This window comes from Saimiri boliviensis, chromosome 2 (assembly GCF_048565385.1).
Source record: "Saimiri boliviensis isolate mSaiBol1 chromosome 2, mSaiBol1.pri, whole genome shotgun sequence".
NCBI lineage: Eukaryota > Metazoa > Chordata > Mammalia > Primates > Cebidae > Saimiri > Saimiri boliviensis.
The window spans coordinates 91,044,504-91,071,535 of NC_133450.1; the positions used below are offsets into that span (position 1 = coordinate 91,044,504).

Here is a 27,032-nt window from a genome sequence, read left to right on the forward strand (position 1 = left end):
ACCTCTGAGATTGGACTTTTGTGTTTTTAAATGCGGAGTCCAAACATGTAGAAATCCGGTATGCCGTTTGATGGAAGTTGGATGGCCTTAATATGTGCTTGTGTAAAGAAAACGTGGTAAAATATTTTTAAACACTTCGTTAAAAAGGTTCAATGACTCTGTAATGAAGACTTGCATAAGCTTCCAATGATCTCTTGATACATACACAAACATTCTTAAATATAAGTACAATTAAATACTTAGGACGCTCTTAAAAATAATTCTGCAGTGCCGATTTAACAGCATGTTATAAAGTTTTTTTGCAGACGAAACTACGCAAAATGAAACCGTGTAGTTAAGTACTCCTGAAGAAGTAGAAATGTAGGTGTTTGCAGCAGGCGCCCGGCTAGCTCAGTCGGTAGAGCATGGGACTCTTAATCCCAGGGTCGTGGGTTCGAGCCCCACGTTGGGCGTAGCTTGTGTTTTTTGTTTTTTTTCCTTCTGACACTTTCACGGCTTCTCTAAAACCTTAAACTCCAGAGAGTTCTTAAGCCGAATTAATTTAAACACTTTCAAAATTAACAAAATTAACCAGATTCCCCAGTAAAAAGTATTCCTTTAGTCAACAAAACAGGTCGCAAATTTTGCTTGTGCAATTGAAATCAAACGTCCCCTCCCTGTGTTCTCCTTAAAACACAGAGGAAACAAAATGCCCACTGTTTTTTCTGTTACTGTGTGTACTTGGATAGTTGCTGGTAGAGCGTACTTTTAATTGTTATCTTAATAAACTTATAAGCCCCACGTTTGGCTGCTTTTCTAAAATTTAAGAAACCGGATGTAAAAACATTTGGAGGCTTCCGAGGACTCCGAAGGGGAAGAATTTTTCCGGTTTCTTCTCTGCTCGTGCGCTCTTGCTCGCTCGCTCGCTCTCTCTGTTCTTTCTTCCTCTCAATATGGAGTCTATCCCTGAAGAAACATATAGTGAAAAAGAGGTCTTTCTGTAGTGAGATTTATACCACCAGTGCATACATCAAGTTTTCTTCCATTCTTGGGATTGATACTAGTAAGTTAAGATTCCAATAAAGGCTCTTTGAAGACGCGCTTTTCAGACGCACGAAAGAACCGAGATGTGGAAATTAGGATGGGCAATTGAGTATGTGAGGGAGGAAAGGTTTCCGCCTTCTCCCCTTTGCACTGAGGACTGTGAAGTAATCAGGAGAACATCCTCGCCCACTGGGACCACACAGCCAGACACATTCCAGAGTTTCACCCACCAAACCACCGAGGCGAATGGTCCATAGTCCTTCCTACCTGAAGCCAACCCTTCCTAAAGCCTTGGATCCTGTACCCTCCACGTGTCATCCCCCAGCTCTCAACTAAGAATCAATTTTTTCTCTTCTTGATTTTTTTTTGTTCAAACATGCGTTATTTACCTTAAAACAAAAACTTCAACCTAGTTTCCTCACAAGCTGCGATTCTATTTCTGTTCCCCTTTGGAGCAAAAGCCCATCCCCTAAGCTCAAGTTTCCCCTCCTCCCTTCTCTTAACCCTGACAATGCCCTTCAGCCATATAGACCCAAAACAAAAACAAAAACAAACCGGAAAACCCCCACACCTGTTGTCAAATACAATTAGTTTATTACTCATGGCAACAAGGGAGAAGCCTGGGGTGATTCAGTAAGATGGCCAGTATAGGATCTCGGCTTTTGTCGCGTAATTTGGTGGAGGGTCTAAGTAAGCAGCAGGGGCTTGTTCTGAGTTGGGTGCTCTCAGAAAATCAGGGCAATTCTAGTATCTGAAATTTTATCTATAAGGATGGCAGACTAAAGGAGGAATAAAGGTGAAATTGATAAAGTAACAGTCACTTATTCAGCAAGAGGGATATTTGCTGTTTTGAGTTGGACAGTGACCAACTTGTCTGAAGTGTATGTTACGTGAAAAACAGGAAAAAAGCATAGTTTGCTGAAAGCATCATATCAATCTGTAATAGCATTGAGGCTTACCTGTGTTAGGTTAGTTCCCAGATGTCAGGCACTTCTTGCTCTTCTCAGCCCACCCTAGTTAGGACTTCCTGCCCCTCCTGGCACACCCCACTAGTCTACTGAACTGTACATGAAAAGGTCAAAATTAATCTCCACATTACTAAATCTAATTAACTGCAAAACCTAATTAACTTGGACTATCAGAAATTTATTACAAATTTGATCACTCCATGTTGGACACAAATGCTCTCATTTTCTTCCCCATCTCACCAGCGACTTCCTTTCTCTCCTATCTCTTCACTTGGGAGTACTCTAGTGATGGCTGAGTCCTTGGTCCTCTTCTCTGTCCACACTCATGCACTTGGTGATATCTCGGTTTTAAATACCAGATGTTTGCTGATGATTCACAACTTTTAAGTGAGCCCAGATCTCTCTCTTTCTCTCTTAAATGTCAAATGTCTATATCCATTTGGATGTGTAGTAGAGATCTCATACTTTTTTTTTTTTTTTTTTTTTTTTTTTTGAGACAGACTCTCACTCTGTCACCAGGTTGGAGTGCAGTGCTGCGATCTCGGCTCACTGCAGCCTCTGCCTCCTGGGTTCAAGCAATTCTCCTACCTCAGCTTCCTGAGTTGCTGGGACTACAGGCACGAGCCACCAATCCTGGCTAATTTTTGTATTTTTAATAGAGACAGGGTTTCATCATGTTGGCCAGGATGGTCTTGATCTCCTGACCTTGTGCTCAACCAGCCTTGACTTCCCAAAGTGCTGGGATTACAGGCACGAGCCACTGCACCTGGCATCTCATACTTAACATGTACAAAAACTATTGATTTTTTTTTTTTTTTTTTTTTTTTTTTTGAGACGGAGTTCCGCTCTTGTTACCCAGGCTGGAGTGCAATGGCGCGATCTCGGCTCACCGCAACCTCCGCCTCCTGGGCTCAGGCAATTCTCCTGCCTCAGCCTCCTAAGTAGCTGGGATTACAGGCACGCGCCACCACGCCCAGCTAGTTTTTTTGTATTTTTAGTAGAGACGGGGTTTCACATGTTGACCAGGATGGTCTCGATCTCTCGACCTCGTGATCCACCCGCCTCGGCCTCCCAAAGTGCTGGGATTACAGGCTTGAGCCACCGCGCCCGGCCAAAACTATTGATTTTTGCCTGAAAATTTGTTTCTCTATAGTTTTCCCCTTTTTTCCCTATTAACAGTTAACACCATCCTTCTAGTGGCATGGATGAAAAATACTGGAAACATTATTGATTCCTAGCTCTCCAACCCCATTGTAAAAGTGTCCTTCAATATTCCCCTCCCATATTCGCTGTGAGCTTGGTCCTGTGACTAGCTTTGGCTAACAGGACAACAGAAAGCATGATGCAGTGTGTGGAGAACTCACACAGTGGGGCTTGGCAAGCTGCCAAGTGAAAAGTCAGTACCCTGAGACTGCCATGCTGAGGAAGCCTAAGCCAGCCACATGGAGAGAGGCATGTGGAAGACAGAGAAGCCATGTGAAGAGCACTGACACTGAGACTTGTAAACAACGCTGTCCTAGACCTTCCATCCCAGCACACCAATTACATACAGCCAGGTGACTATCTCCAGCTCATACGACATGGAACAGAACTGCTCACCTGAGTCTTGCCTGAATTCCTGAGCCACAAAACCATAAGCAAATAGAATTCGTATTGTTTTAAGCCATTAACTTTTAGAACTTTGTTACAAAGCAAAAGGTAACTGAAACATCAACACCATATTTATCAGAAAGTCCTGTTGGTCTGCCCTCCATATGTCCAATCAGGCTTCTGATCTTTACTGCTAGCACCCTGGTTTAAACCATCATCTCACTGGGATTACTGCAATGGTTTCTTAACTGACTTTCCTGCTTCAGTCTGTCTCTCTAAACTCTATTCCTAACACAACATCCAGAATAACCTAGTTTAAACAAGCCAGATCTTGTCGTTATTCCATTCAGAAAACTCGAAGGGCACCCTGTTTCATTCAGTAAGATGTATCCTTATAAGATATGCCCACCACTCCCCCATCTATTGCTTTTCTTCTCCTTGCTCATTCTACGTGAGCCAAATTGGCCTCCTTGTCAAACCTGGAATATGTTAGTCATGCCTTTCCTTAGGGTTTTTTTTTTTAGACAAGGTCTTGCTCTGTCACCCAGGCAGAGTGCAGTGGCATGATCTCGGCTCACTGCAGCCTCCACCTCCCCGGTTCAAGCAATTCTCCTGTCTCAGCCTCCCAAGTAGCTAGGATTACAGGCATGTACAACCATACCTGGCTAATTTTTGTATTTTCTTTTTTTTTTTTTTTTTTTTTTTGAGACGGAGTTTCGCTCTTGTTACCCAGGCTGGAGTGCAATGGCGCGATCTCGGCTCACCGCAACCTCTGCCTCCTGGGTTCAGGCAATTCTCCTGCCTCAGCCTCCCGAGTAGCTGGGATTACAGGCACATGCCACCATGCCCAGCTAATTTTTTGTATTTTTAGTAGAGACGGGGTTTCACCATGTTGACCAGGATGGTCTCGATCTCTCGACCTCGTGATCCACCCGCCTCGGCCTCTCAAAGTGCTGGGATTAGGCCGGGCGCGGTGGCTCAAGCCTGTAATCCCAGCACTTTGGGAGGCCGAGGCGGGTGGATCACGAGGTCGAGAGATCGAGACCATCCTGGTCAACATGGTGAAACCCCGTCTCTACTAAAAGTGCAAAAAATTAGCTGGGCATGGTGGCACGTGCCTGTAATCCCAGCTACTCAGGAGGCTGAGGCAGGAGAATTGCCTGAGCCCAGGAGGCGGAGGTTGCGGTGAGCCGAGATCGCGCCATTGCACTCCAGCCTGGGTAACAAGGGCGAAACTCCGTCTCAAAAAAAAAAAAAAAAAAAAAAAAAAGTGCTGGGATTACAGGCTTGAGCCACCGTGCCCAGCCTTAATTTTTGTATTTTCAGTAGACAGGAGGCTTCACCATTTTGGTCAGGCTGTTCTCAAACTCCTGACCTCAAGTGATCCACTCGCCTCGGCCTCCCAAAGTGCTGGGATGACAGGCACGAGCCACCACAACTGGCTTCCTCTTCTTACAAAGACACCAATCATACTGGATCTGGGCCCCACCCTAATGATCACATCTTAATTTGACTGTATCTGCAACTCTATTTCCAAATAAGGTCATGTTCACAAGATACAGGGGTTAGGACTTCAATATATCTTTTGGAGGGACACAATTCAACCCATAACAGAGGGTTACATTCCTTAACCTCAGCCACTAGTTGTCTGCTACTTTATAGCTAGTTTTAAAGCTTTAGTCACAGATCCTGTTTTTGATATTATTCAATGATGAAAACGTCTCATAAATAATCTAACAAAAGGCGAGGTCAGTATAAATGCAAAGTAGGTAATTTTAAAATTATGTTTACTGAGTTGGCCGGCGCGGTGGCTCAACCCTGTAATCCCAGCACTTTGGGAGGCCGAGGTGGGTGGATCACGAGGTCGAGAGATCGAGACCAACCTGGTCAACATGGTGAAACCCCTTCTCTACTAAAAATACAAAAAAATTAGCTGGGCGTGGTAGCGTGTGCCTATAATCCCAGCTACTCAGGAGGCTGAGGCAGGAGAATTGCCTGAGCCCAGGAGGCGGAGGTTGTGGTGAGCTGAGATCGCGCCATTGCACTCCAGCCTGGGTAACGAGCGAAACTCCATCTCAAAAAAAAAAAAAAAAAATGTTTACTGAAAAAAGAGATAATGTTAATAAAATAGTAAATCCATCCAACTGGCAATTAATAGCATACCTATTCCTGACACTCCTACTGGGAGGTTTCAAAGTTAAGAAATAGAAAAGCTTTGTTCTAATGGAGCTTATATTCCAGAAAGGAAGATAAAACCCCTGTTGAAGCAATTACAAGGTAAAAGTTAGAAGTGCCCAGTTATGGATACTGTGCTTAGGGAAAGAGTGCTATGGAAGAGTGGTAGGACCAGAGGACACAAGTATCCAGAAAGAATGAAATCAGCAAAATTTCAACAAGAGGTAGTTCATTAAAAACAAATGAATAAATAAAAGTTAAATGACCAAGTACATATTTCAAAGAATCTTTGTCCTGAGAAGACATAAAGCACAAAAGCAAAGATTAATGGCATTATGAATGCATTTTTACAAAGCAGTTGTAAAATGCTTTATATAAAAATGAAGTATCTTTTCTCTTAGAAATGTAGAATTGCTCATAAAAGAAACTGTAAAGTTAAAAAGTGAACATTTCCACACTTTTGCTTAACAAATGCCTGACTGTATTACCAAACATTCTCAGTCCAAAGATCAAGTGTATTTCTGGAAAAACATTATTATAATATGGACACCCAAGTACCAAAATAAAGAACTTTTTAAGGGCTGGGCACAGTGGCTCATGCATGTAATCCCAGCACTTTGGGAGGCTGAGGAGGTTGGATTACCTGAAGTCAGGAGTTTAAGACCAGCCTGACCAACATGGAGAAACCCCGTCTCTACTACAAATACAAAAAATTAGCCGGGCGTGGTGGTGCATGCCTGTTATCCCAGCTACTCGGGAGGCTGAGGCAGGGGAATCGCTTGAACACAGGAGGTGGAGGTTGCGATGGGCCAAGATCATGCCACTGCACTCCAGCCTGGGCCACAGGAGCGAAACTCCGTCTCAAAAAAAATGTTTTTTTTGGTTTTGTTTTTTTTGAGACGGAGTTTCACTCGTTACCCAGGCTGGAGTGCAATGGCACGATCTCGGCTCACTACAACCTCCGCCTCCTGGGTTCAGGCAATTCTCCTGCCTCAGCCTCCTGAGTAGCTGGGACTACAGGCACGTGCCACCACGCCCAGCTAATTTTTTGTATTTTTAGTAGAGACGGGGTTTCACCATGTTGACCAGGATGGTCTCGATCTCTTGACCTCATGATCCACCCGCCTCGGCCTCCTAAAGTGCTGGGATTACAGGCTTGAGCCACCGTGCCCGGCCAAAAATGTTTTTTTTTAATGGACCCATGTTAGTAATTGAAATAACAGGTAATGGTTAACATGATTTATGCTTTAAATGGAGTAACTGCCAGAAATAAAATCAATGATACCAGAACAGGTTATGTGAACTGTGGAGAAATAACATTCTTTTTTTTTTTTTTTTTTTTTTTTAGTTTAATCATTTTTATTTCAAGTGTATTTTAAAAATCATAAATGGGGTTTCATATTCCAACGTTGAAACATTTATCCTTCATAGCTTCAGAATTTGACAAGGAATTGTAGACCATGCTTTTCAAATCCAGTCTTCTTTGCTATTTTTCAAACTTCTGAGGTCTAGTATTAAACTGTTCCATTCTAAATGTATGGTTTTAGATAACTATTATACACTTGTTGATAAGGGTTTTCTGAAAATAGTCTATCAAATATAAAGAATGGTTTATATCTAAGAATCAGCAGTGAGGGAAGAAATCTTAAGACACCTATCAAGAAATCAATTATTCATTTAAAAAAATAACAGAACCAGCGCTGCTCTCTGTCATAAAAGAGAATATGTAAAATTTATTTTTATAGACTTTGGTAATATTTTATTCCCCACAGAGGCCTTCAATCCTTTTACACACAGTAATCATCAGGACTTACTGAGTAAAAGTCTCAGGTATTAACCACGGCCCTAAAATGTGCTATTCCAAAGAGTAACAGGTTACTTTTGAGGAAAAAAGCTGCCTTAGTAACTTACCTCAAATGTTTATTTTAAATAAAAATAGTTGATGAAAATATTTTTTAAATCAACTTTGGGTATAATACAGCATGCTGCCCATTAAACAAAAAAGGAAATCAAAACTTTCTTTCCTTTTAAAATGAGTTCTCCATCTTTACTTTTAAGATTACAACATATTCACCTTTTATGCTTGTTTGCTTTTTTTGACTGCCTAATCCAATATTTAAATTTTTTAAGGTCTGTATTTCAATGCAGTAAGAGTTATTTTTCAAATAATCTTCGTAACCCAGAATACAGACATCAGAGCAACACTCTCAAGTCACACTGTTTGACTATAACAGAGATGAAAATGGACGGATATATGAAGATAGGTATTCCCTCTGCTCTCTCTGAAGGTGAGCAAGCTTTTAACACATGAGCAACACGGAACTCCATGCCTCTGGAGCTCCTTTAAACTCAGAATGCTTCAATTCAGTAAGTCAATATATTATTCTTAAAAATTAAAGTTTGGTCACTAAGAAGGACTGAACAAAAATTATTCCCCTCCCATCAAACACAACCTGAAAAGTTCTATCAGGCCCTCTTCTCCCCACAAAAACAGGGAAGTAGCTGGGGCTGAAGACATTAAGTGTGACATTCCAGTTCCTAAAACATCGCTGCTATCTGCTCAAAGTCGTAGGTCTATGTATTTCCTTCTCCAATACATCCCCATTTATAAGTTTATTTCCACACATACAAACGTGCACATATGTGCACGTGCACATGCGCGCGCGCACACACACACACACACACACACACTCAATCTCAAGTAAGACACTTTTTTGTATTTGCTGATAAATTATGAGGATTATGAACTAGGTGTGTACAGGCTGCTTTGTAAACATCAGAGTCACTTGGGTCCTTTCCTCCATAAGCCTAAAATCAAATTATGCAACCTATGACCACTACTTTCCCAGACGCTGTTCACAGGCTGCATATTGACGAAGGGCAGAGAAAAAGTCCTCATAACTGATGTTTAGGTGGGAAGGCAAAGAGACAATCTCAGTCAATCTGATGTGCCAGGGAAGAAAGCCTAATGTGCTGTCCACAGGACCAAACTTCAATACTAAATCAGGATCAGGACAACCATTTGAACTAAGTAAACTGCCTAACATATCTACATCCAAATCTGTGGGTCTCTTTTGCTTCTGGGCTACTAACTGGCAAAAGTCCTGAGCAGCTCTCACAATATCTGCTTTTCCATCTTCCGGAGACAGCACCTTCACTGCCAAATGGCAATTTAAAACTTGATCATCTTTGTCATTACTATTTGCAAACTCTGGTGAATATTTTGAACAATCTAGGCCCAGAAGTTCCTGCTGTTGTTTTAAAATTTCATCCATCAATCTGGAATTATTTCTTTTGAAAATACCTCGCCCCCGCCGCCATCTTCCTCCTCCCTTGGCAGCCCCCGAGAAATAACATTCTTTTTGAAAAACAAGCTACGTAACAAACTTCCAAAATCAAACGGCTTTACTGTACTTTATTGATATAAATACAACAAATCTCAATAAGGACCAGCTACCATTTTACCACTACACAAGGAAACAAAGTCAAAAGAATTAAATATTAATGCAAAGAGTAAACACAGCAATGCTTTCATTTCCACTATAGTCCTCTATAACAAAACATCCTACACACTTTGTACAATTTGCTTATAATTGATTAAGCATTTGAAATAAAGCAAGGTTTATTTTTAATCAAACTTTTATTTTTCAGTGGAAAACGCTCTCTTCATCAGAGGTGGTTGAGTTTTCCCGACATCAAACATCATTTCCAAAGGTGGGTTATTGAGAGAACACCAATCAGGTATACGGCCCGTCTGATTATAATATTCCTTTGAAACAGAACGGCTCCCAAGTATATCTTGTAATGCTCCAAAAATAGCCCCTGTGTGACAAAAATATTTTCTATAGTTAAGATGAAAACTTTTACCAGAAAACTTTATGTACATATACATCTACTTCACTATATGACAAGAGTGGACTGGTAAAATGTGGCAATGCATAGCCACAATCTTCAAAGTAATTCCAATGAAGCCATTCTTTATTTTATATTTTGAATAATAGGGTAAGCCATAACTCCTGTGTTAAAGTAATTTAAAGGGCCTTTCACAGATAATAGTGAATATTGTAATAAGTATTATTGCATTTAAAAGCAAGTGAGATAGAGTGGGGTGGGAGTTATTTCCAAATTTGTGTAAATACAATCAGTAAAATCCTTAGTTTTCTCTGTCACAACTAAGGCTACATATCAATAAATAAAATGGTATTGCAAAACCCACTAACCATCATTATAATGTGCTAACATTCTATATTCAATATAGACTTTATTAAGACCCACAAGGCAGTCTTTTAAAAATAATTCAGTTACTAAATCAGTTTGTCCTAGATCAAAAGTATGTTTTGACCAAATTCTATTTTACAAGAAATAATGTAACATTCGTTTTAAAATGTCACACTAATTTTTCTCTCTCAATGTACAATCCTGATATCTATTAGCTCTAACTGCATCATAAAACACATATCAGAACATATATAAATGTACACATTCATGATTGCTTTTCCTTTCATAGTTACAGCTGACCCTTGAACAATGCAGGGATTAGGGATGTGGACCCCCAAGCAGTTGAAAATCCATGCATAACTTCTGACTCCCCCAAAACTTTACTACTTATAGTCTAATGTTGACTGAGAAGTCTTACCAATAACATAGTCAATTACCACAAAAACAGACCAGTATCTACATATATAGTTTTTATACATTCATGACGTATCTTTTTCTTAATTTTTTTTTATATTTCTAGGCTACATGGTTTGTCTGTGAGTTTTTTCAAATTGTTGCAAATCTCCAAAAATTTTTCCAACATATTTTCTAAAACTACACATGAGTAGACCCACATAATTCAAACCCATGTTATTCAAGGGTCAACTGTACTTATTAGGTTATTTTCTTATTTCAGTAAAACCATCATTACTTAAAACATTTAATGAATGTTTTAAGTAATTTAATTCAGTCACAAAAAAGTATAGTTATAAAACAAAGAGATCAGTTTTCATACGTGGCTCACTAGCTTTGGAAGACATCAAATGTTTTAAGAAATGGTAGCATCACTAGAATAAATTCAAAGTTTTCACTATTCTGAGGGATGACTTTAAATGAGGAAGTTTACTTAATATCACAGTGTAAATGTTGAGAGAAATAGATATAAAATTCTGAAAATTAGTTTAAGAAAAAGTCAATGTTATTTCTATTTATAAAATGGACAATTCTGAACCCTGAATGATTTATTATAATATATCCATTAATAGTGTCATTCAGAGACCAATAACTATATAATTATTATATTTTAAAAGTGAAACTCTTACCTCCTAACCAGGCCACACAGTTAGCTTTTGCAGGTGGAGTATGAATTCGAAATGTCTTAGTGCCAAGTACTTTTTTATATTTTGGTTTTTCTACCAAATACCGTATTTCTGCAAGCAATCTGTGGAGAAATCCTGGCAACATAGAAGTGCCACCTATGACTACCAAATTCTCCGCTAGTTGCTTCCTGGTGTCTATTGGACACTGTTATTAAAAAGAAAGAGAAAAAGAAGGCTTTATTCTGAACCGTACAAATAATGCTTGGCTGAACTTAAGAAAACATACAGAAGTATGTACTACTGATTAAATAGGTGATCGTTTGTATCATAAAAAGGGCCACAGCAAGGTTTCTTTCATGTAACGAATATAACCACTATGAAAATACTGCCAAATATATACATAAAACTTTAAAGATTTTAAGATATTTTAGACTCTAATAGCATAGGATTTTACATTCCATAAGGCATATGGCAGTAATATGTAAGTGTTCTCATTTTCAGGGTAGCAATGATTAAGTTGGGCAAAAAGCATGAGACGAAATAACTTCTCTTTTTTGGGGGGTAAGGGAAGTATGTGGAAATTTCATTTTTCTAAGGCATATTCATGGTGTCAGTTGTTAAGTGGGAAGATAACACTTCTAAAAAAATTATGTTTCTACATCAGTTCTCTTTAAGAATTAACAATGATAAGCTCCTTCAATGAATGGAGCCCTGAGGTAAAAAGTATCTTCAAAGGCAATGGTATTTCACATGAAGTCCTATAATTACACAGTCATTAAACAAAAGAAACATATTATTACCATATGTCCTGTGGAATTTAAAACTGAATACTATACAATCCTGAACTGGAACAAACTACAAGCCACACTAGGTACAAAACAAAATAAAAATCTGGTCCCTGTTCTTAAAATAATGCACATGTCCATGGCACTCATTAATTCCTGGGGTTTGGAATGCTGTAGGTACCATTTCTCGGTGCCAAAGTAAAACTTATTAGCTACAAAATTTCAAAATAAAAGTTTTAAAAAGTTAAAAGAGGGAATGATAATCTGTAAAAGTTAATAAAATTCAACAAGCAGATTAGTTGCTGACACAAGGTATTTAAAACAAACACCCAGACCCCAAATTTCTTTATTTTTAAAAATAACATATGACAAGGATTGCTAGTTGCCTAAAATAACATTTAAAATTTTTCTTTAAAGGACTGTGATAATAAAGGGAATTTTTTGACAAGATAAAATACCTGTATAAGGGAATCCAATATTAAAGTGGCAACTGATTTCTCTTCATTATCTTGTTCAAAAAGAATTTCCACAACTGAATCTCTAATGGAATTTGAAAAAGAAAGCATTCTATTGGTGTCACATATTACAATATGACACAGAATATACCATTATTTCCATTTACATAATATATTTTTAAGTACCAATATTGCATTACCACAGAGTAATTATTAAAATACAAGGTGCTCTCACTCGTAAATGGGGAGGATAACAATGCCTGCCTCACAGGGGTTGAGGTGAAGATGCAATGAGTTAACAGAACAGGGTCTGGCATATAGAAGGCATTCTCTAAGTTATTAGCTGTTACTATTATTATGTATAGGTTTACATTTATTTTGTGTCCAATTACAACTCCCCAAACCTAATAAGAGAAAAGAAACAGTATTCTGTTTCTCTTCCTCATCACTGTTAACAGTAAAAGTTATTAAGATTCAACAGATTAGCTAGTGATACAAGAGATTTATAAGCAACTACCCCCCATTTCTTTGTTTTTTAAAATAATACAAGATAAATCACCAGTTCCCTAATAAAACATCCATTTTCCAGTTAATTCTCAAACTAAAATCACTCATTACTTTTTTTTTTTTTTTTGAGATGGAGTTTCACTCTTGTTACCCAGGCTGGAGTGCAATGGCACGATCTCGGCTCACCGCAACCTCCGCCTCCTGGGTTCAGGCAATTCTCCTGCCTCAGCCTCCTGAGTAGCTGGGATTACAGGCACACGCCACCATGCCCAGCTACTGTTTTGTATTTTAGTAGAGACGGGGTTTCACCATGTTGACCAGGATGGTCTCGATCTCTTGACCTCGTGATCCACCCGCCTTGGCCTCCCAAAGTGCTGGGATTACAGGCTTGAGCCACCGTGCCCGGCTACTCATTATTTTTTGATGGCATGAGGAAGATTGTTGTGGTGATGAAAGAGTTCTATATCTTAAAAAAAACTGTATTTAAGGTATACAATACGATGTTTATATATACAACATGATGTATATAGATACAACTTGTGCTGTGTGTGTGTATATATCTATGTGTGTGGCATATATATACACATACACACACATAGTGAAGTAATTACTACATTCAAGCTAATTAACTATCCAGCACCTTCCATAGTTACTTTTTTGGGGGGGGGGGGTAGTAAGGGCACCCAAAATCTATTCTTAGTAAATTTTCAGTATAGAATACAGTGTTACTAACTAGAGTCCTCATGCCATACATTAGATCTCCAAGCTTATTCATCACTCATAACTGCAAGTTTGTGTCCTTTGACTCTCTCCTCATTTCCTTCCCCTCTCAACTCCTAACACCCACTGTTTTACCTTGTTTCTAGATACTTTTTTTAAGATTCCATATATAAGTGAGATCAAGCAGTATTTTTCTTTCTGTGTCTGCCAATAGTTCTATATCTCCACTGTTGCAGTTGTATTTTATCTACACATGATAAAATAACACAGAAATTATATATACTTTGTCAATTTACTAGTTTTGATATCATATTATAGTTATATAAGGTGTTTAAACACTGGAAGAAACTGAAAGGGTAGATGGGACCTCTCTGTATTATCTTTTGTAACTGTCTGTTAATCTGTATTATTTGAAAATAAAAAAAGATAAAACTCTATTTTAAAGACAGATATATTGTGCCTCTCACCCCATCCTACTAGTTAAAACACTATAATTTACCAACATCTGGCCAGGAGCCATGGCTCATGCCTATAATCTCAGCATTTTAGGAGGCTAACGGCAGTGCAGGGAAATGGCTTGAGTCCAGAAGTTCAAGACCAGCCTGAGCAGCACAGTGAGATCTCGTCTCTTAAAAAAGCAAAAAACAAACAAAAAACCAGTTTCTCTTGCAACTAGATGTAGTTACATAGCAGACAATGAGATCGAGACAGAAGTAATATCTGGGACTTTTTTTTTTTCCTTTTGAGACAAGATTCACTCTGTGCAGTGGCTTGATCTCGGGTTAGCCTCCCAGGTTCACGCGATTCTCATGTCTCAGGCTCCCAAGTAGCTGGGATTATAGGCCTGTGCAACCATACCCAGCTAATTTTTTGTATATTTTCAGTAGAGACAGGGTTTTGCCATGTTGGCCAGGCTGGTCTCAAACTCCTGGCCTGCCTTGACCACCCAAAGTGTTGGGATTACAGGCATGAGCCACCAAACCCGGCCTATGTTGGACTTTTAATTAAAAGTTAAGCACTTCCTTCTTTGCCTTCTTAGCACTACTTGCTTCAAACAAAGACATAGTAGCTACAACTTGAGCAGCCATCCTGGACCTCAAGGACAAGGGCTACATCCCAGAGATGATAGATGGAAAGATGTTTGGGTCTCTAATACGAGACAATGGTATCATCCCTGGATGATCTACCTCTGAACTTATTTTAATTTTTAACTTTCTGAAATAGGGTCTTGCCCTGTTGCTCAAGTTGGAGTGCAATGGTACAATCTTGGCTCACTGTAACCACTGCATCTGGGCTCAAGCAATCCAACAGCATTGGCATCCCTAAGTGCTGGGATTATAGGTATAAGCCCCCACACACAACCTTGGACTTCTTTTAAACAAGAAATAAACTTCTAACTTGTTGAAGCCACTATGTTCAGGTTTGTGTAACTGTGGCCAAACCGAATCGTAACCAATGCAATAAAAAATCAACTATACATATGCAGGTATAAACTCTGTTTTTATAAAATTGGGATATTATGCCTATTTTGAAGCTTTAAAAAATCCTTTTCAAAACCAAAATTCTCTTCATGAGACTCAATCTACTAGCTAACTCTCTTCACTTCACCACTAAAGTATACTAACTGAGGCCTGTAGTATGCCGAATGGGCATTGCTGGTCAGCTGCTTGCCACTATGCCTTGCAGACTTCTTCTACCAGTTAAGTTGCATACTTACAAAGAGCTACTCTTCTTGTTCCGAATATTTTGTCAGCTGACTTGATATTAAAATTACATAACTTAACAATTATTACTTAACCAATGAAATATTAAGGTAGAAAACAAGTTGTTCTTTCTATAAAAACTATGTTGAAAGTTTTAGAAAGACAAGGTAATTATTAAAAATATTTATAACATAGGTGACACAACTGTAAAAGTCTAGAAGAAAATAACTGGACAGATTCTGTTTTTTTAAGTTATTATTTCTGGTAGAGACGGGGGATTCACCATGCTGGCCAGGCTGGTCTTGAACTCCTGACCTCAAGTGATCTGCCTGCCTCGATCTTCCAAAGTGCTGGGATTACAGGCATGAGCCAACGTGCCTGGCCAACTAGATGGATTCTGTACCAAGACTGATTCCTAGTAACTTTAAGCTCTCACTGTACTTATTAAAAAAAAAAGCTGGAAATTGCCTGAGCCCGGGAGGCGGAGATTGCGGTGAGCTGAGACCGCGCCATTGCACTCCAGCCTGGGTAACGAGCGAAACTCCGTCTCAAAAAAAAAAAAAAAAAAAAGCTGGAAATCATAAATTATGAATCACAGGTTTATATAATTTTAACTCAGAACTCTATAAGCAGACTTAGCCTCAAAGAAAAGGTCTTAGAAAAAAGTTATAAATACACACAAATTTTAAGTTAAAATAAAATGTTTAGTATATATATTTTTTATAATGGTCCCTATTTATTTATTTTTGAGATGGAGTTCTGCTCTTGTTACCCAGGCTGGAATGCAATGGCACGATCTAGGCTCAATGCAACGGCACGATCTAGGGTCAATGCAACCTCCACCTTCCAGGTTCAAGCAATTCTCCTGCCTCAGCCTCCCGAGTAGCTGGGATTACAGGCATGGGCCACCACACTCGGCTAATTTTGTATTTTTAGTAGAGACAGGGTTTCTCTATGCTGGTCAGGCTGGTCTTGAACTCTTGACCTCAGGTGATCCGCCCGCCTTGGCCTCCCAAAGTGCTGGGACTACAGGCGTGAACCACTTTGCCTGGCTGGGCCTTTATTTTAAATAGCCCTTCTCTTGATTTACCAATCAACTACTGGTTGGTATTGTGTCTAATTAGAAAGGCTGAATGGAACTAGATCTTTTGGTAGAAAAAACATGTTAGCAAACCTAAATTAGTTGGGTTTGGAATGTAAGACATAGTGGCTTCTTTTACTCACAATACATTTTCCTATTATTTTGGAAACAAAAATTTCACGTTCATTAAATTTCCTTTTTTTTGTTAAAGAAAATAGAGATGGGGAGTTGGTCGCGGTGGCTCATGCCTGTAATCCCAACACTTTGGGAGGGCAAGGCGGGAGGACTGCTTGAGTGGAGTTTGAGATCAACTGGGCAACAGAGTGAGACTCCATCTCTACAAGAAAATTTTTTAAAATAAAAAAGCAAAAGAGATAGGGTCTCACTCTGTTGCCCAGGCTGAAGTACAGCAGCATAATCATAGATCACTGTAACCTCAAACTCCTGGGCTCAAGTAATCCTCCCAACTCAGCTTCCTGAAGAGCCAGGACTACAGGTGTGTACCACCATACCTGGCTACTTAAAATAAAAAATAAAAAAAAATAAAAATAAAAAAATTTTTTTTTTTTTTTGTAGAGTCAGGGTCTCAGTATGTCCTGAACTTTTGGGCTCAAGATACTCTCCCACCGGGAGCGGTGGCTCACGCCTGTAATCCCAGCACTTTGGGAGGCCGAGGCGGGTGGATCACGAGGTCAAGAGATCAAGACCATCCTGGTCAACATGGTGAAACCTCGTCTCTACTGAAAATACAAAAAATTAGCTGGGCATGGTGGCGCATGCCTGTAATCCCAGCTACTCAGGAGGCTGAGGCAGGAGAATTGCCTGAACCCAGGAGGTGGAGGTTGCAGTGAGCCGAGATTGCGCCATTGCACTCCAGCCTGGGTAATAGGAGCGAAACTCCATCTCAAAAAAAAAAAAAATACTCTCCCACCTCTGCCTCCCAAAGTGCTGGGATTACAAGTGTGAATTATCATGCTTGGCCTTAAATAGTTATCTTCTTCTCTTTTTTTTTTTTTTTTTTTTTGAGATGGAGTTTCGCTCTTGTTACCCAGGCTGGAGTGCAATGGCGCGATCTCGGCTCACCACAACCTCCGCCTCCTGGGTTCAGGCAATTCTCCTGCCTCAGCCTCCTGAGTAGCTGGGATTACAGGCATGCGCCACCATGCCCAGCTAATTTTTTGTATTTTGAGTAGAGACGGGGTTTCACCATGTTGACCAGGTTGGTCTCGATCTCTCGACCTCGTGATCCACCCACCTCGGCCTCCCAAAGTGCTGGGATTACAGGCTTGAGCCACCGCGCCCGGCCCTATCTTCTTCTCTTATACTGTGATGCAATAAGCAATCAGGAGAAAATTTTTAAAAATAATTTAATACAACTTAAATAAGAAATTAAAATGATATTAAAATAGCTAGCAAAAAGTACTACATTCTGACTCTTTTTCTACCCTGTCCTACCGTTGTCTTTAACTTCTGTATATTTATGTTCATTCTTTTAATACTTCAACCTCTACATTAATTAATTCAAAACCTAATAGGATGTTCAGTATGTTACATAATAATTATTTCTGTGCTTCTTCTGATCTTGTATTTTACAAGAAAACTTTTATAATATAAATTTTATAAAGTTAGGTTATAAACAAATGTAGTTACTAATATGATTATGTAAGTCCTTAACAACAATTTATATTGGGTCATCAGACAGAATAATCAAATGAATAATAAAAGTCAATTACTAAGTCATAAAGACTGAGTCTATATGGAATAATGCATTCTTTCTAACAAAAAGTTTTAAAGCAGGAGTCAGCAAACCATGGCCTGAGAACAAAATCCAGCCACCACCTGTTTTTGCAAATAATGTTTTACTGGAACACAGTTATGCTCACTCATTTACATATTATCTATGGCTAATTTTGTATTCCAACTGTAGAGTTGAGTGGTTGCAACAGAGATCATATGAAACCATAAAGCCTGAGCTATTTACTATCTGGTCCTTTACTGAAATATTTTGCTAATCTCTGTTTTAAAGTATCATACTTCCTGCTCCACTTCAAAGAATGCTTAGTTTCATTAACTGAAATAATTCTCAATTACACTGATAAATAGGAGAGAATTTAAAAAAAAAATTTAAAAAGCTGAATAGGCTGGGTACGGTAGCTCATACTGTAATCTCAACACTTTTGGAGGCCGAGGCAGGCAGATCACCCAAGGTCAGGAGTTTGAGACCAGCTTGGCCAACATGGTGAAACCCTGCCTCTACTAAAAAAATACAAAAATTAGCCAGCCGTGGTGGCAGGCACCAGTAGTCCCAGCTACTTGGGAGGTTGAAGCAGGAAAATTGCTTGAACCCAGGAGATGAAGGTTGCAGTGACCCAAGATGGTAACACTGCACTCCAGCCTGGGCAACAGAGTGAGACACCTGTCTCAAAAAAAAAAAGCTGAATAAAATGAATTATGAATAATGAGGCTTAACAAAAAATACTTAACTGTTTGATTGGCAATGGTGAAATAAAGGCGCACACAAATATCTTTAAAAGCCAAAAGTTTATTTTAGTTTACTACTTTGCTCATAAAAATTAAGATCTAACCTGATTGATCCAAGGACATGTAAAATCTTCTCTCCATCTAATGGATAGTCAATATTCGGGGGTGGTGAGGGACGCTGAAATATAAATATCATAAACGTAAGTCCACACATGTTGTAACCTTTGCAAAAAGTTGCATTATTTTTTAACTTACCTCATTATTCCCATCAATATTAAATTTAGCTGCTTGGATTTTTAGTCCTCGCTTCAGATCACTTACAAAGCAAGTACGCACTTAAAGGAAAAAAAAGGAGATCCTGTTATGGCTAGTTGATTATAATTGAACAGAGTGAACTTACAACCCAGTTACAACAATTCTATTCAAGTAAACACATTAATTCCTTTGGATTTTATAAACTCTATTCCCATCTTTAGCTAGCTAACAATAATTTATTCATAAAAAGAAAGTTTTCATTGACTGAGGTATCATAAGACATGTCGTACATTCATCTTGTATAAAACCTCATTTAAAAAAAACCTATGAGGAAACTGTTTTATATTTCTTGTATAAGGAGAACTACAATAAAAATTAATGTTAGCATCATAAAAATGTAGCTATTCTTACTGAATAGCATATTTCTTTAACCAGATTTTCTTTCTCCTCATCTCGCTGATTCTTTTTAAAGATGTTACCAAAAAGAAATTGGAAAAAAGAGAAATAAAATTAATAAAAATCTTGGTTGGTCAGAACACAATGCCATTTTTTTTTTTTTTTTTTTTTTTTTTTTTTTTTGACAGAGTCTTACTCTGTCGCCTAAGCTGATGTGTAGTGGCGCAATCTCAGCTCACTATAACTTCTGCTTCCCGGGTTCATGTGATTCTCGTACCTCAGCCACCCAAGTAGCTAGGATTACAGGCGTTCGCCACCATACCTGGCTAATTTTTGTATTTTTAGTAGAGATGCGGTTTCGCCATGTTGGCTAGGTTGATCTTGAACTTGTGATCTCAAGTGATCCACCTGTCTTGGCTTCCCAAAGTGTTGGGATTACAGGCGTGAGCTACCGCACCTGGCTGGTACAATGCTGAATTTTTCTCCTAGTTGCAATGTGACACTCCTTAGCTTTGGGCTTTTTGTCATGATTGTTCCTCATTAGCATACCCCAACACTACCAGTTTCTTTCTACTCTATCACTTTACCTTTTGCATTTTGAAAACCTTAAAAAATTCTTTCTGTTGCAAAGTACCTTTTATAAGTTGCTTTAAAGTATTTTGAGATAGTTAACGAATAAATACTTTTTTCAAAGTAGAGACAAAGTTGATGTTAAATGCAAGAAATCTGACAACTTGGCTGTATTACTTATAAAGCATGTTAGCTATATATATTATGAAAAGAAATATGCATAATATGATATAATGCACAGATACATGATATACATCTATTATATACAATTCTTTTCAAAATAACATTATGTAGTGAATTTCATTCACTAATTCAAAACACGTGTTGAGAATTCATAATGTTACTATGCTAGACAGTGAGCTAGGCGCTAAAGCTACTTATATGTTTTATATTTTATTCAAGTTCTTGTGACTATTTAAGCAAAGTAAATACCTAGTCTTGAGATCTTTTTTTTTTTTTTTTTTTTTTTTTTTTGAGGCGGAGTTTCGCTCTTGTTACCCAGGCTGGAGTGCAATGGCGCGATCTCGGCTCACCGCAATCTCCGCCTCCTGGGTTCAGGCAATTCTTCTGCCTCAGCCTCCTGAGTAGCTGGGATTACAGGCACACGCCACCATGCCCAGCTAATTTTTTTTTGTATTTTTAGTAGAGACGGGGTTTCACCATGTTGACCAGGATGGTCTCGATCTCTTGACCTCGTGATCCACCCGCCTCGGCCTCCCAAAGTGCTGGGATTACAGGCTTGAGCCACCGCGCCCGGCCGAGATCTTTTTTTTTTTTTAATTTGAGATGGAGTCAAGACTCCCTCACACAGGATGGAGTGCAGTGGTGCAACTTCAGCTCACTGCAACCTCCACCTCCCAGATTCAAGTGATCCTCCCACCTCAGCCTCCCAAGTAGCTGGGACTACACGTGGTACACCACCATGCCTGGCTAATTTTTTTTTTTTTTTTTTTTTTTTTGAGACGGAGTTTCGCTCTTGTTACCCAGGCTGGAGTGTAATGGCGCGATCTCGGCTCACCGCAACCTCTGCCTCCTGGGTTCAGGCAATTCTCCTGCCTCAGCCTCCTGAGTAGCTGGGATTACAGGCACGCGCCACCATGCCCAGCTAATTTTTTGTATTTTTAGTAGAGACGGGGTTTCACCAAGTTGACCAGGATGGTCTCGATCTCTTGACCTTGTGATCCACCCGCCTCGGCCTCCCAAAGTGCTGGGATTACAGGCTTGAGCCACCGCGCCTGGCCTAATTTTTTGTAGCTTTATTTATTTATTTACAGAGTCTTGCTCTGTCACCCAGGCTGGAGAGCAATGGTGAGATCTTGGTTTACTGCAACCTCTGCCTCCGGGGTTCAAGATGACACAATACAATCAATGTGTGTATGCTTCATATTAGTTTTCGTTTTTGTTTTCTTTTGAGAGAGAAAACAAAAGAACTCCACTGGCAGAACCCAGGCTCAAGTGATCCTCCCACCTCAGCCCCTTTAAACAGTTAGGACTATAGGTCTGGACTACTACACCTGGCTAATTTTTGTATTTTTTGTAGAGACAGGGTTTTGCCACGTTGTCCAGGCTGGTCTTGTACTCCTGGGCTCAAGTGATTCACCTACTTTGGCCTTCCAAAGTGCCAGGATTACAGGGGCAAGCCACCACACCCAGCCTGCATATTTGTTTTTATCAGAAAGGGTTTCCACTGTATATACCTTCAGCAATATGCTTTCTTCCTTCACATTACAGATCTTCTTCCAAATCAATACTCTAACTCTTCAACATCTACATGACATTCCTCATAATGAAGTTACCAAACTTCATGCAATATTCCCTTTTTAGATGGGATGCACACTTTGAATTTTAATAAATATGCCAGATTGCTTTCCAGAAAGGTTTGTAACGCTTACTAATAGCAATAAACATTCATTTTCCTACAATCTCACTAATACCAGATATCTTTAAAATTTTTGCCAATCTGATGTGATGTCTCCCTGACTAATGGAAGAGTTAAACATATTTTCACAGGTTAGAGGTTATATGAAAAGGTAACACTCCACATGGTCAACAATTGTTATATCATGGAGGATAGAAATGGAAAGAAAACCATTTTACCTGAGATATTTCTGTATTATTTGAGCTACTGTAATAAGCATTACAAATGCTTGAAATTTTATAACAATTGGAAAGATTTTAGGTAATTAAAACACATAAAAGATAATAGGTAACATAAGGGAAAGCAAGATCTATTTTGCAGTCCTAGCTCTAACCCTACCTACTGTGTGACACTGAGCAAATAATTTCACATTTCAGAGCCCCAATTGTATTAGATTATCTCCAAGTCTCATTTAACTCTAAAATCCATCACTGTCTATCTATTAAACATCCTGAATTGTTAACATTAATGACATGCCAAGTATTGAAGATTGTATTTTAAATATATTTTCTTTTAGTGAATAAAAATACCAGAAAACCAATTTGAACATTATCATAAAAATTCACTCTAGCAAAGTAGAAGCAATAAATCTCACTTAGGTGAATCCAATGTACTGTGTAGTACTTTGGTCACAATTCTGGAATTTTTTAATAAAAATATTTAAAGACTATACTACATCAAACCAGTGGCTTTCTTAAGCAATTTAACTGTTCTTTCACACTGTGCAAACTACTAGTTCCCTGGTAACCTTGTATAGTCTGTATACAATTGAGAAGCTGCTTCAGTAACATATCATGACTATGCCACAGCTTCCCTAAGTGTGAAAAAAGAAACTGTAATATTTTACTTAGAGTATCCCAGAGCCTAAATATTAAATACTTTTAGGATATTACATTACGAATATATTTTCTATCTTTGTAAATGTTTAGAAGCATATGCCCTCCAAAATAACACTTAAGGATGAAAGGAACAAAAATGAGAACTTAGTTTACCTTTAATGTCCTCTAAGATACCTTCTGGAACCGAACCTAAAATAAATATTTAGAATTATAAAACTTTATTAACAATTAAAAAGTCTATTAAATTGCCTTCACACTTCTATTTTTCAATTCAGAAAAAAAAATTTAAAAACACAACTACTATGTTTTCTCAAAGTCTAACAAAAACATTAAGTTTGGTTTAAGGGAAGAAATATCACCATTCAAAGCCAAGACAAAGCATGGAAACTGAAGCAAAAAACTGAAGTTTCAAGTTTATCTTTCCTGTGATAATAAAGAGTTGTCAGTAACGTGCTAACCAAATACGTATTTTTAAAAAACTACAGTCTTTTAATCTTGTCCTTCAAGGTAAAGGTGACATTTAAAAAATGAGTGAGAAAGTACCTATTCATTCTTTTTTGAATTATGTTATAAATACTAAATGAAAGAGGCTCACTCAAAGTTCTCATAAGGATACCAAGTACAGTATATCTATCTCCATGCAATATAGGGAGCCCTTGGAAAGTGAATGTTTGGATATGTTACCACTGTTATATAATTTTGTTGCCAAAAATCTGTCTCAGAAACAAAATTTTCTAAAGTCTTCTAAACTAAGAATTTTTGTTTTTTTTTTTTTGAGACAGTCTTGCACTGTTGCCCTGGTTGGAGTGCAGTGGCACCATCTTGGCTCACTGCAACCTCCACCTCCTGGGTTCAAGTGATTCTCCTGCTTTAGCCTCCGGAGTAGCTGGGATTACAGGCAGCCGCCACCACACCCGGCTAATTTTTACTAGACAGGGTTTCACTATGTTGGCCAGGCTGCTCTTGAACTCTCAACCTCATGATCCACCCACCTCAGCCTCCCAAAGTACTGGGATTACAGACATTAGCCACTGCGCCCAGCCTCTAAACTAAGAATTTTTAACCTTGGGGCCGGGTGTGGTGGCTCACGCCTATAATCCCAGCACCTTGGGAGGCTGAGGTAGGTGGATCACCTGAGATCAGGAGTTCGAGACCAGCCTGACCAACATGGAGAAACCTCGTCTCTACTAAAAATACAAAATTAGCCAGGCATGGTGGTGCATGTCTATAATCTCAGCTACTTGGGAGGCTGAGGCAGGAGAATTGCTTGAACCCAGGAGGTGGAGGTTGCAGTGAGCTGAGATTGCACCACTGTACTTCAGCCTGGGCAACGAGAGCGGAACTCCAACTCAAAAAAAAAAAAGAAAACAAAAGAATTTCTAACCCATTGACGGATTGTAAAATATGTAAAAATATTTTGACTGATTTTTAAGAACAAATTATTGATATCAAGGAAGACAGAAATCTATAGCTGAAAAATAAATGATTATTTAATAAGCATAATAATGGCCTTCTTCCACCTGGATCTAATTTGTTGTCAGCTATAACTTTCAGTTCTAAGAGCCATTAAAATTAAGTATTAAAATCAGGTAAACTTAGAGACCACACCATTAAAAGGTTAAGCCATAATTAAAAAAAACAAAAAGCCTATTTAATTATATTGCAAAAGATTTTTATCTTTAGTATTACTTTAGAATTATTTATTATTTTACCTTTATTTTCTCATCCTTTCTAAATGCTTACTTTTGTCTTTCATAAACTAGTAACAATAGTACATATGTGGTTTAGAGATAAACAAATAGACATAGTAAAGATAAATGTTCAAAGTTTTATTTTACCTGTGGGACCAGTAAATGATAAAAAAAAATTTTAAGATTTTCTATCTTTAAATGTTAAAATTTATCAAGAGGATAAAGATATGCCAGAAGATTTAATCCTGGTTATAAACAGATGAGATAAATGTAACTTGACTGTAAGAACCTGCAATTTAAAAATAAGTGCTAAAAACCACAGCATTCTACAACTTCAGTGCTCTCTCTTGGAACATTTACATAAATTTTAACATGTGTAAGATAAATTTGGTAACACGAGAAACTGTTTTCTTTAGGCAAATGTAAGGCAGGCCTGGAAATAAAGACTTCAATTTAGCTAAGAGTAGATGCTGCTTTGGGAAGGAGCTCCTTAATTGTAAAGAGCAAATAATCGTAAAGAGCAAATAACTATTTCAAGTTTGCAGGGAAAAGAACAGAGGCTGGGCGAGGTGGCTCACACCTCTAATCCCAGCACTTTGGGAGGCCGAAGTGGATGGATCACTTGAGGTCAGGAGGTCTAGACCAGCCTGACTAACATGGCGAAATCCCATCTCTACTAAAAATACAAAAAGTAGCCAGGCTTGGTGGTGTGCACCTGTAATCCCAGCTACTTAGGAGGCTGAGGCAGAAGAATTGCTTGAACCCAGGAGGTGGAGGTTGTAGAGAGCCAAGATCACACCACAGGACTCCAGCCTGGGAGACAGAGCAAGACTCCATCTGAAAAACAGAACAAAACAAACAAAAAACTACAAGAGAAACAAGAGGCACTTACTGACTCTGGGTCTAAAAAATCATTTAAATTTCAGTTACAAGAGTAAGAAACATAACATGTTAGTATATAAATGGTACATTTTCCAATCAGTGTACCAAGCTTAGCCTTTTTGAGTTACTTTTTTTTTTTTTTTTTTTAAGATAAAGTCTTGCTCTTGCTCTGTCACCCAGGCTGGAGTGCAGTAGCACGATCTCAGCTCACTGCAACCTCTGTCTCCTGGGTTCTAGCAATTCTCCTACTTCAGCCTCCCAAGTAACTGGGATTACAGGTGCCCACTACTATGCTGTCCAGCTAATTTTTGCATTTTTAGTAGAGACAGTGTTTTACCACATTGGCCAAGCTAGTGTCGAACTCCTGACCTCTGGTGATCCACCCACCTCGGCATCCCAAAGTGCTAGGATTACAGGCATGAACCACCGAGCCTGGCCAATTCTTTTTTAAACTGAGTTCTAAATACTAAATGAAAGAGACTCACTTAAAATTCACTTAGGATACTCAAGTATATCTCAGACTTGCATGTAATCTTTGCTAAGAACCTGGAAGGAAAAGAGACATTTTAAATGTGTTTGCTTTTTTTTTTTTTTTTTTTTTGAGATGGAGTCTCCCTCTGTCACCCAGGCTGGAGTGGAATGGCTCAATCTTGGCTCACTGCAACCTCTACCTCGTGGGTTCAAGCAATTCTCCTGCTTCAGCCTCCCAAGTGGCTGGGATTATAGGCGCACGCCACTATGCCTAGCTAATTTTTGTAGTTTTGGTAGAGATGGAGTTTCACCATGTAGGCCAGGATGATCTCGATCTCCTACCCTTGAGAGCAACCTGCCTTGGCCTCCCAAAGTGCTGGGACTGTAGGTGTGAGCCACCACGCCTGGCTGTGTTTACCTTTCTGATCCTATTGCTTCAGCAAATATTGATATGATTTGATTCCACAATTTTTTTTTTTTTGAGACAGAGTTTCACTCTTGTTACCCAGGCTGGAGTGCAATGGCACGATCTTGGCTCACCACAACCTCCGCCTCCTGGGTTAAGGCAATTCTCCTGCCTCAGCCTCCTGAGTAGCTGGGATTACAGGCACACACCACCATGCCCAGCTAATTTTTTGTATTTTTAGTAGAGATGGGGTTTCACCATGTTGACCAGGATGGTCTCGATCTCTCGACCTCATGATCCACCCGCCTCGGCCTCCCAAAGTGCTGGGATTACAGGCTTGAGCCACCGCGCCCAGCGTGATTCCACAATTTTGTAGGACTGCATGGCTTTCACAGACTCAGATTGTGAGGTGTATTAAAGGGAAAACTCAGAATCAGTCCAAGAAGGTTGACTAGAAAAAGAATATCCAAGAATGTGCTGTTTATAATTTCATGGAAGTATATTGGGTTTAAAGGCCTTTACAAAGAACATCTTAGGATGCTATACTGAATTTAGTATATTTGAAGACCTTTTATAAATTACCTGTCACCAGAATATGCTAAGACATAACAACGTAATCTGGAACTTGAGAGCTATAATTGGATCTACAGAATGAAAAATGCTATTATCTTACCTACCAATAAGGAACAACAGGAAAACATAAGCAAGTCTAAGTATCCTGAAAACCTGCTTTTCCAACATATATTCAATGCCCCAGCACTATACTAGGTGCTACAGATTGAAAAATGAATAACACAGGGATCCTCAAAGTCTCCTGGG

At 38.9% G+C, this 27,032-nt stretch overlaps 1 protein-coding gene, 1 non-coding gene and 1 pseudogene across 2 annotated transcripts in view; 1 reads left to right on the forward strand and 2 right to left on the reverse strand.

The window, feature by feature from the left end:
- Window positions 1–379: 379 nt before the first annotated feature.
- TRNAK-CUU (transfer RNA lysine (anticodon CUU)) lies at window positions 380–452 on the forward strand. Its single transcript has one exon. It is a non-coding gene; the product is annotated as a tRNA-Lys (tRNA).
- Window positions 453–7,075: 6,623 nt separating this feature from the next.
- Window positions 7,076–9,291, reverse strand: LOC101034961 (dehydrodolichyl diphosphate synthase complex subunit NUS1 pseudogene; annotated as a pseudogene).
- Window positions 9,144–27,032, reverse strand: part of ACTR10 (actin related protein 10) — a 35,335-nt gene continuing 17,446 nt past the window's right edge. The window contains exons 8-13 of the mRNA XM_074393892.1: window positions 22,917–22,952; window positions 19,041–19,120; window positions 18,890–18,963; window positions 12,297–12,378; window positions 11,057–11,258; window positions 9,144–9,578 (exon numbers count right to left, since the gene is read on the reverse strand). Coding sequence (XP_074249993.1) covers window positions 9,397–9,578; window positions 11,057–11,258; window positions 12,297–12,378; window positions 18,890–18,963; window positions 19,041–19,120; window positions 22,917–22,952 — 656 coding nt within the window. The 3' untranslated portion in view covers window positions 9,144–9,396. The remainder of the gene's footprint in view (window positions 9,579–11,056; window positions 11,259–12,296; window positions 12,379–18,889; window positions 18,964–19,040; window positions 19,121–22,916; window positions 22,953–27,032) is intronic.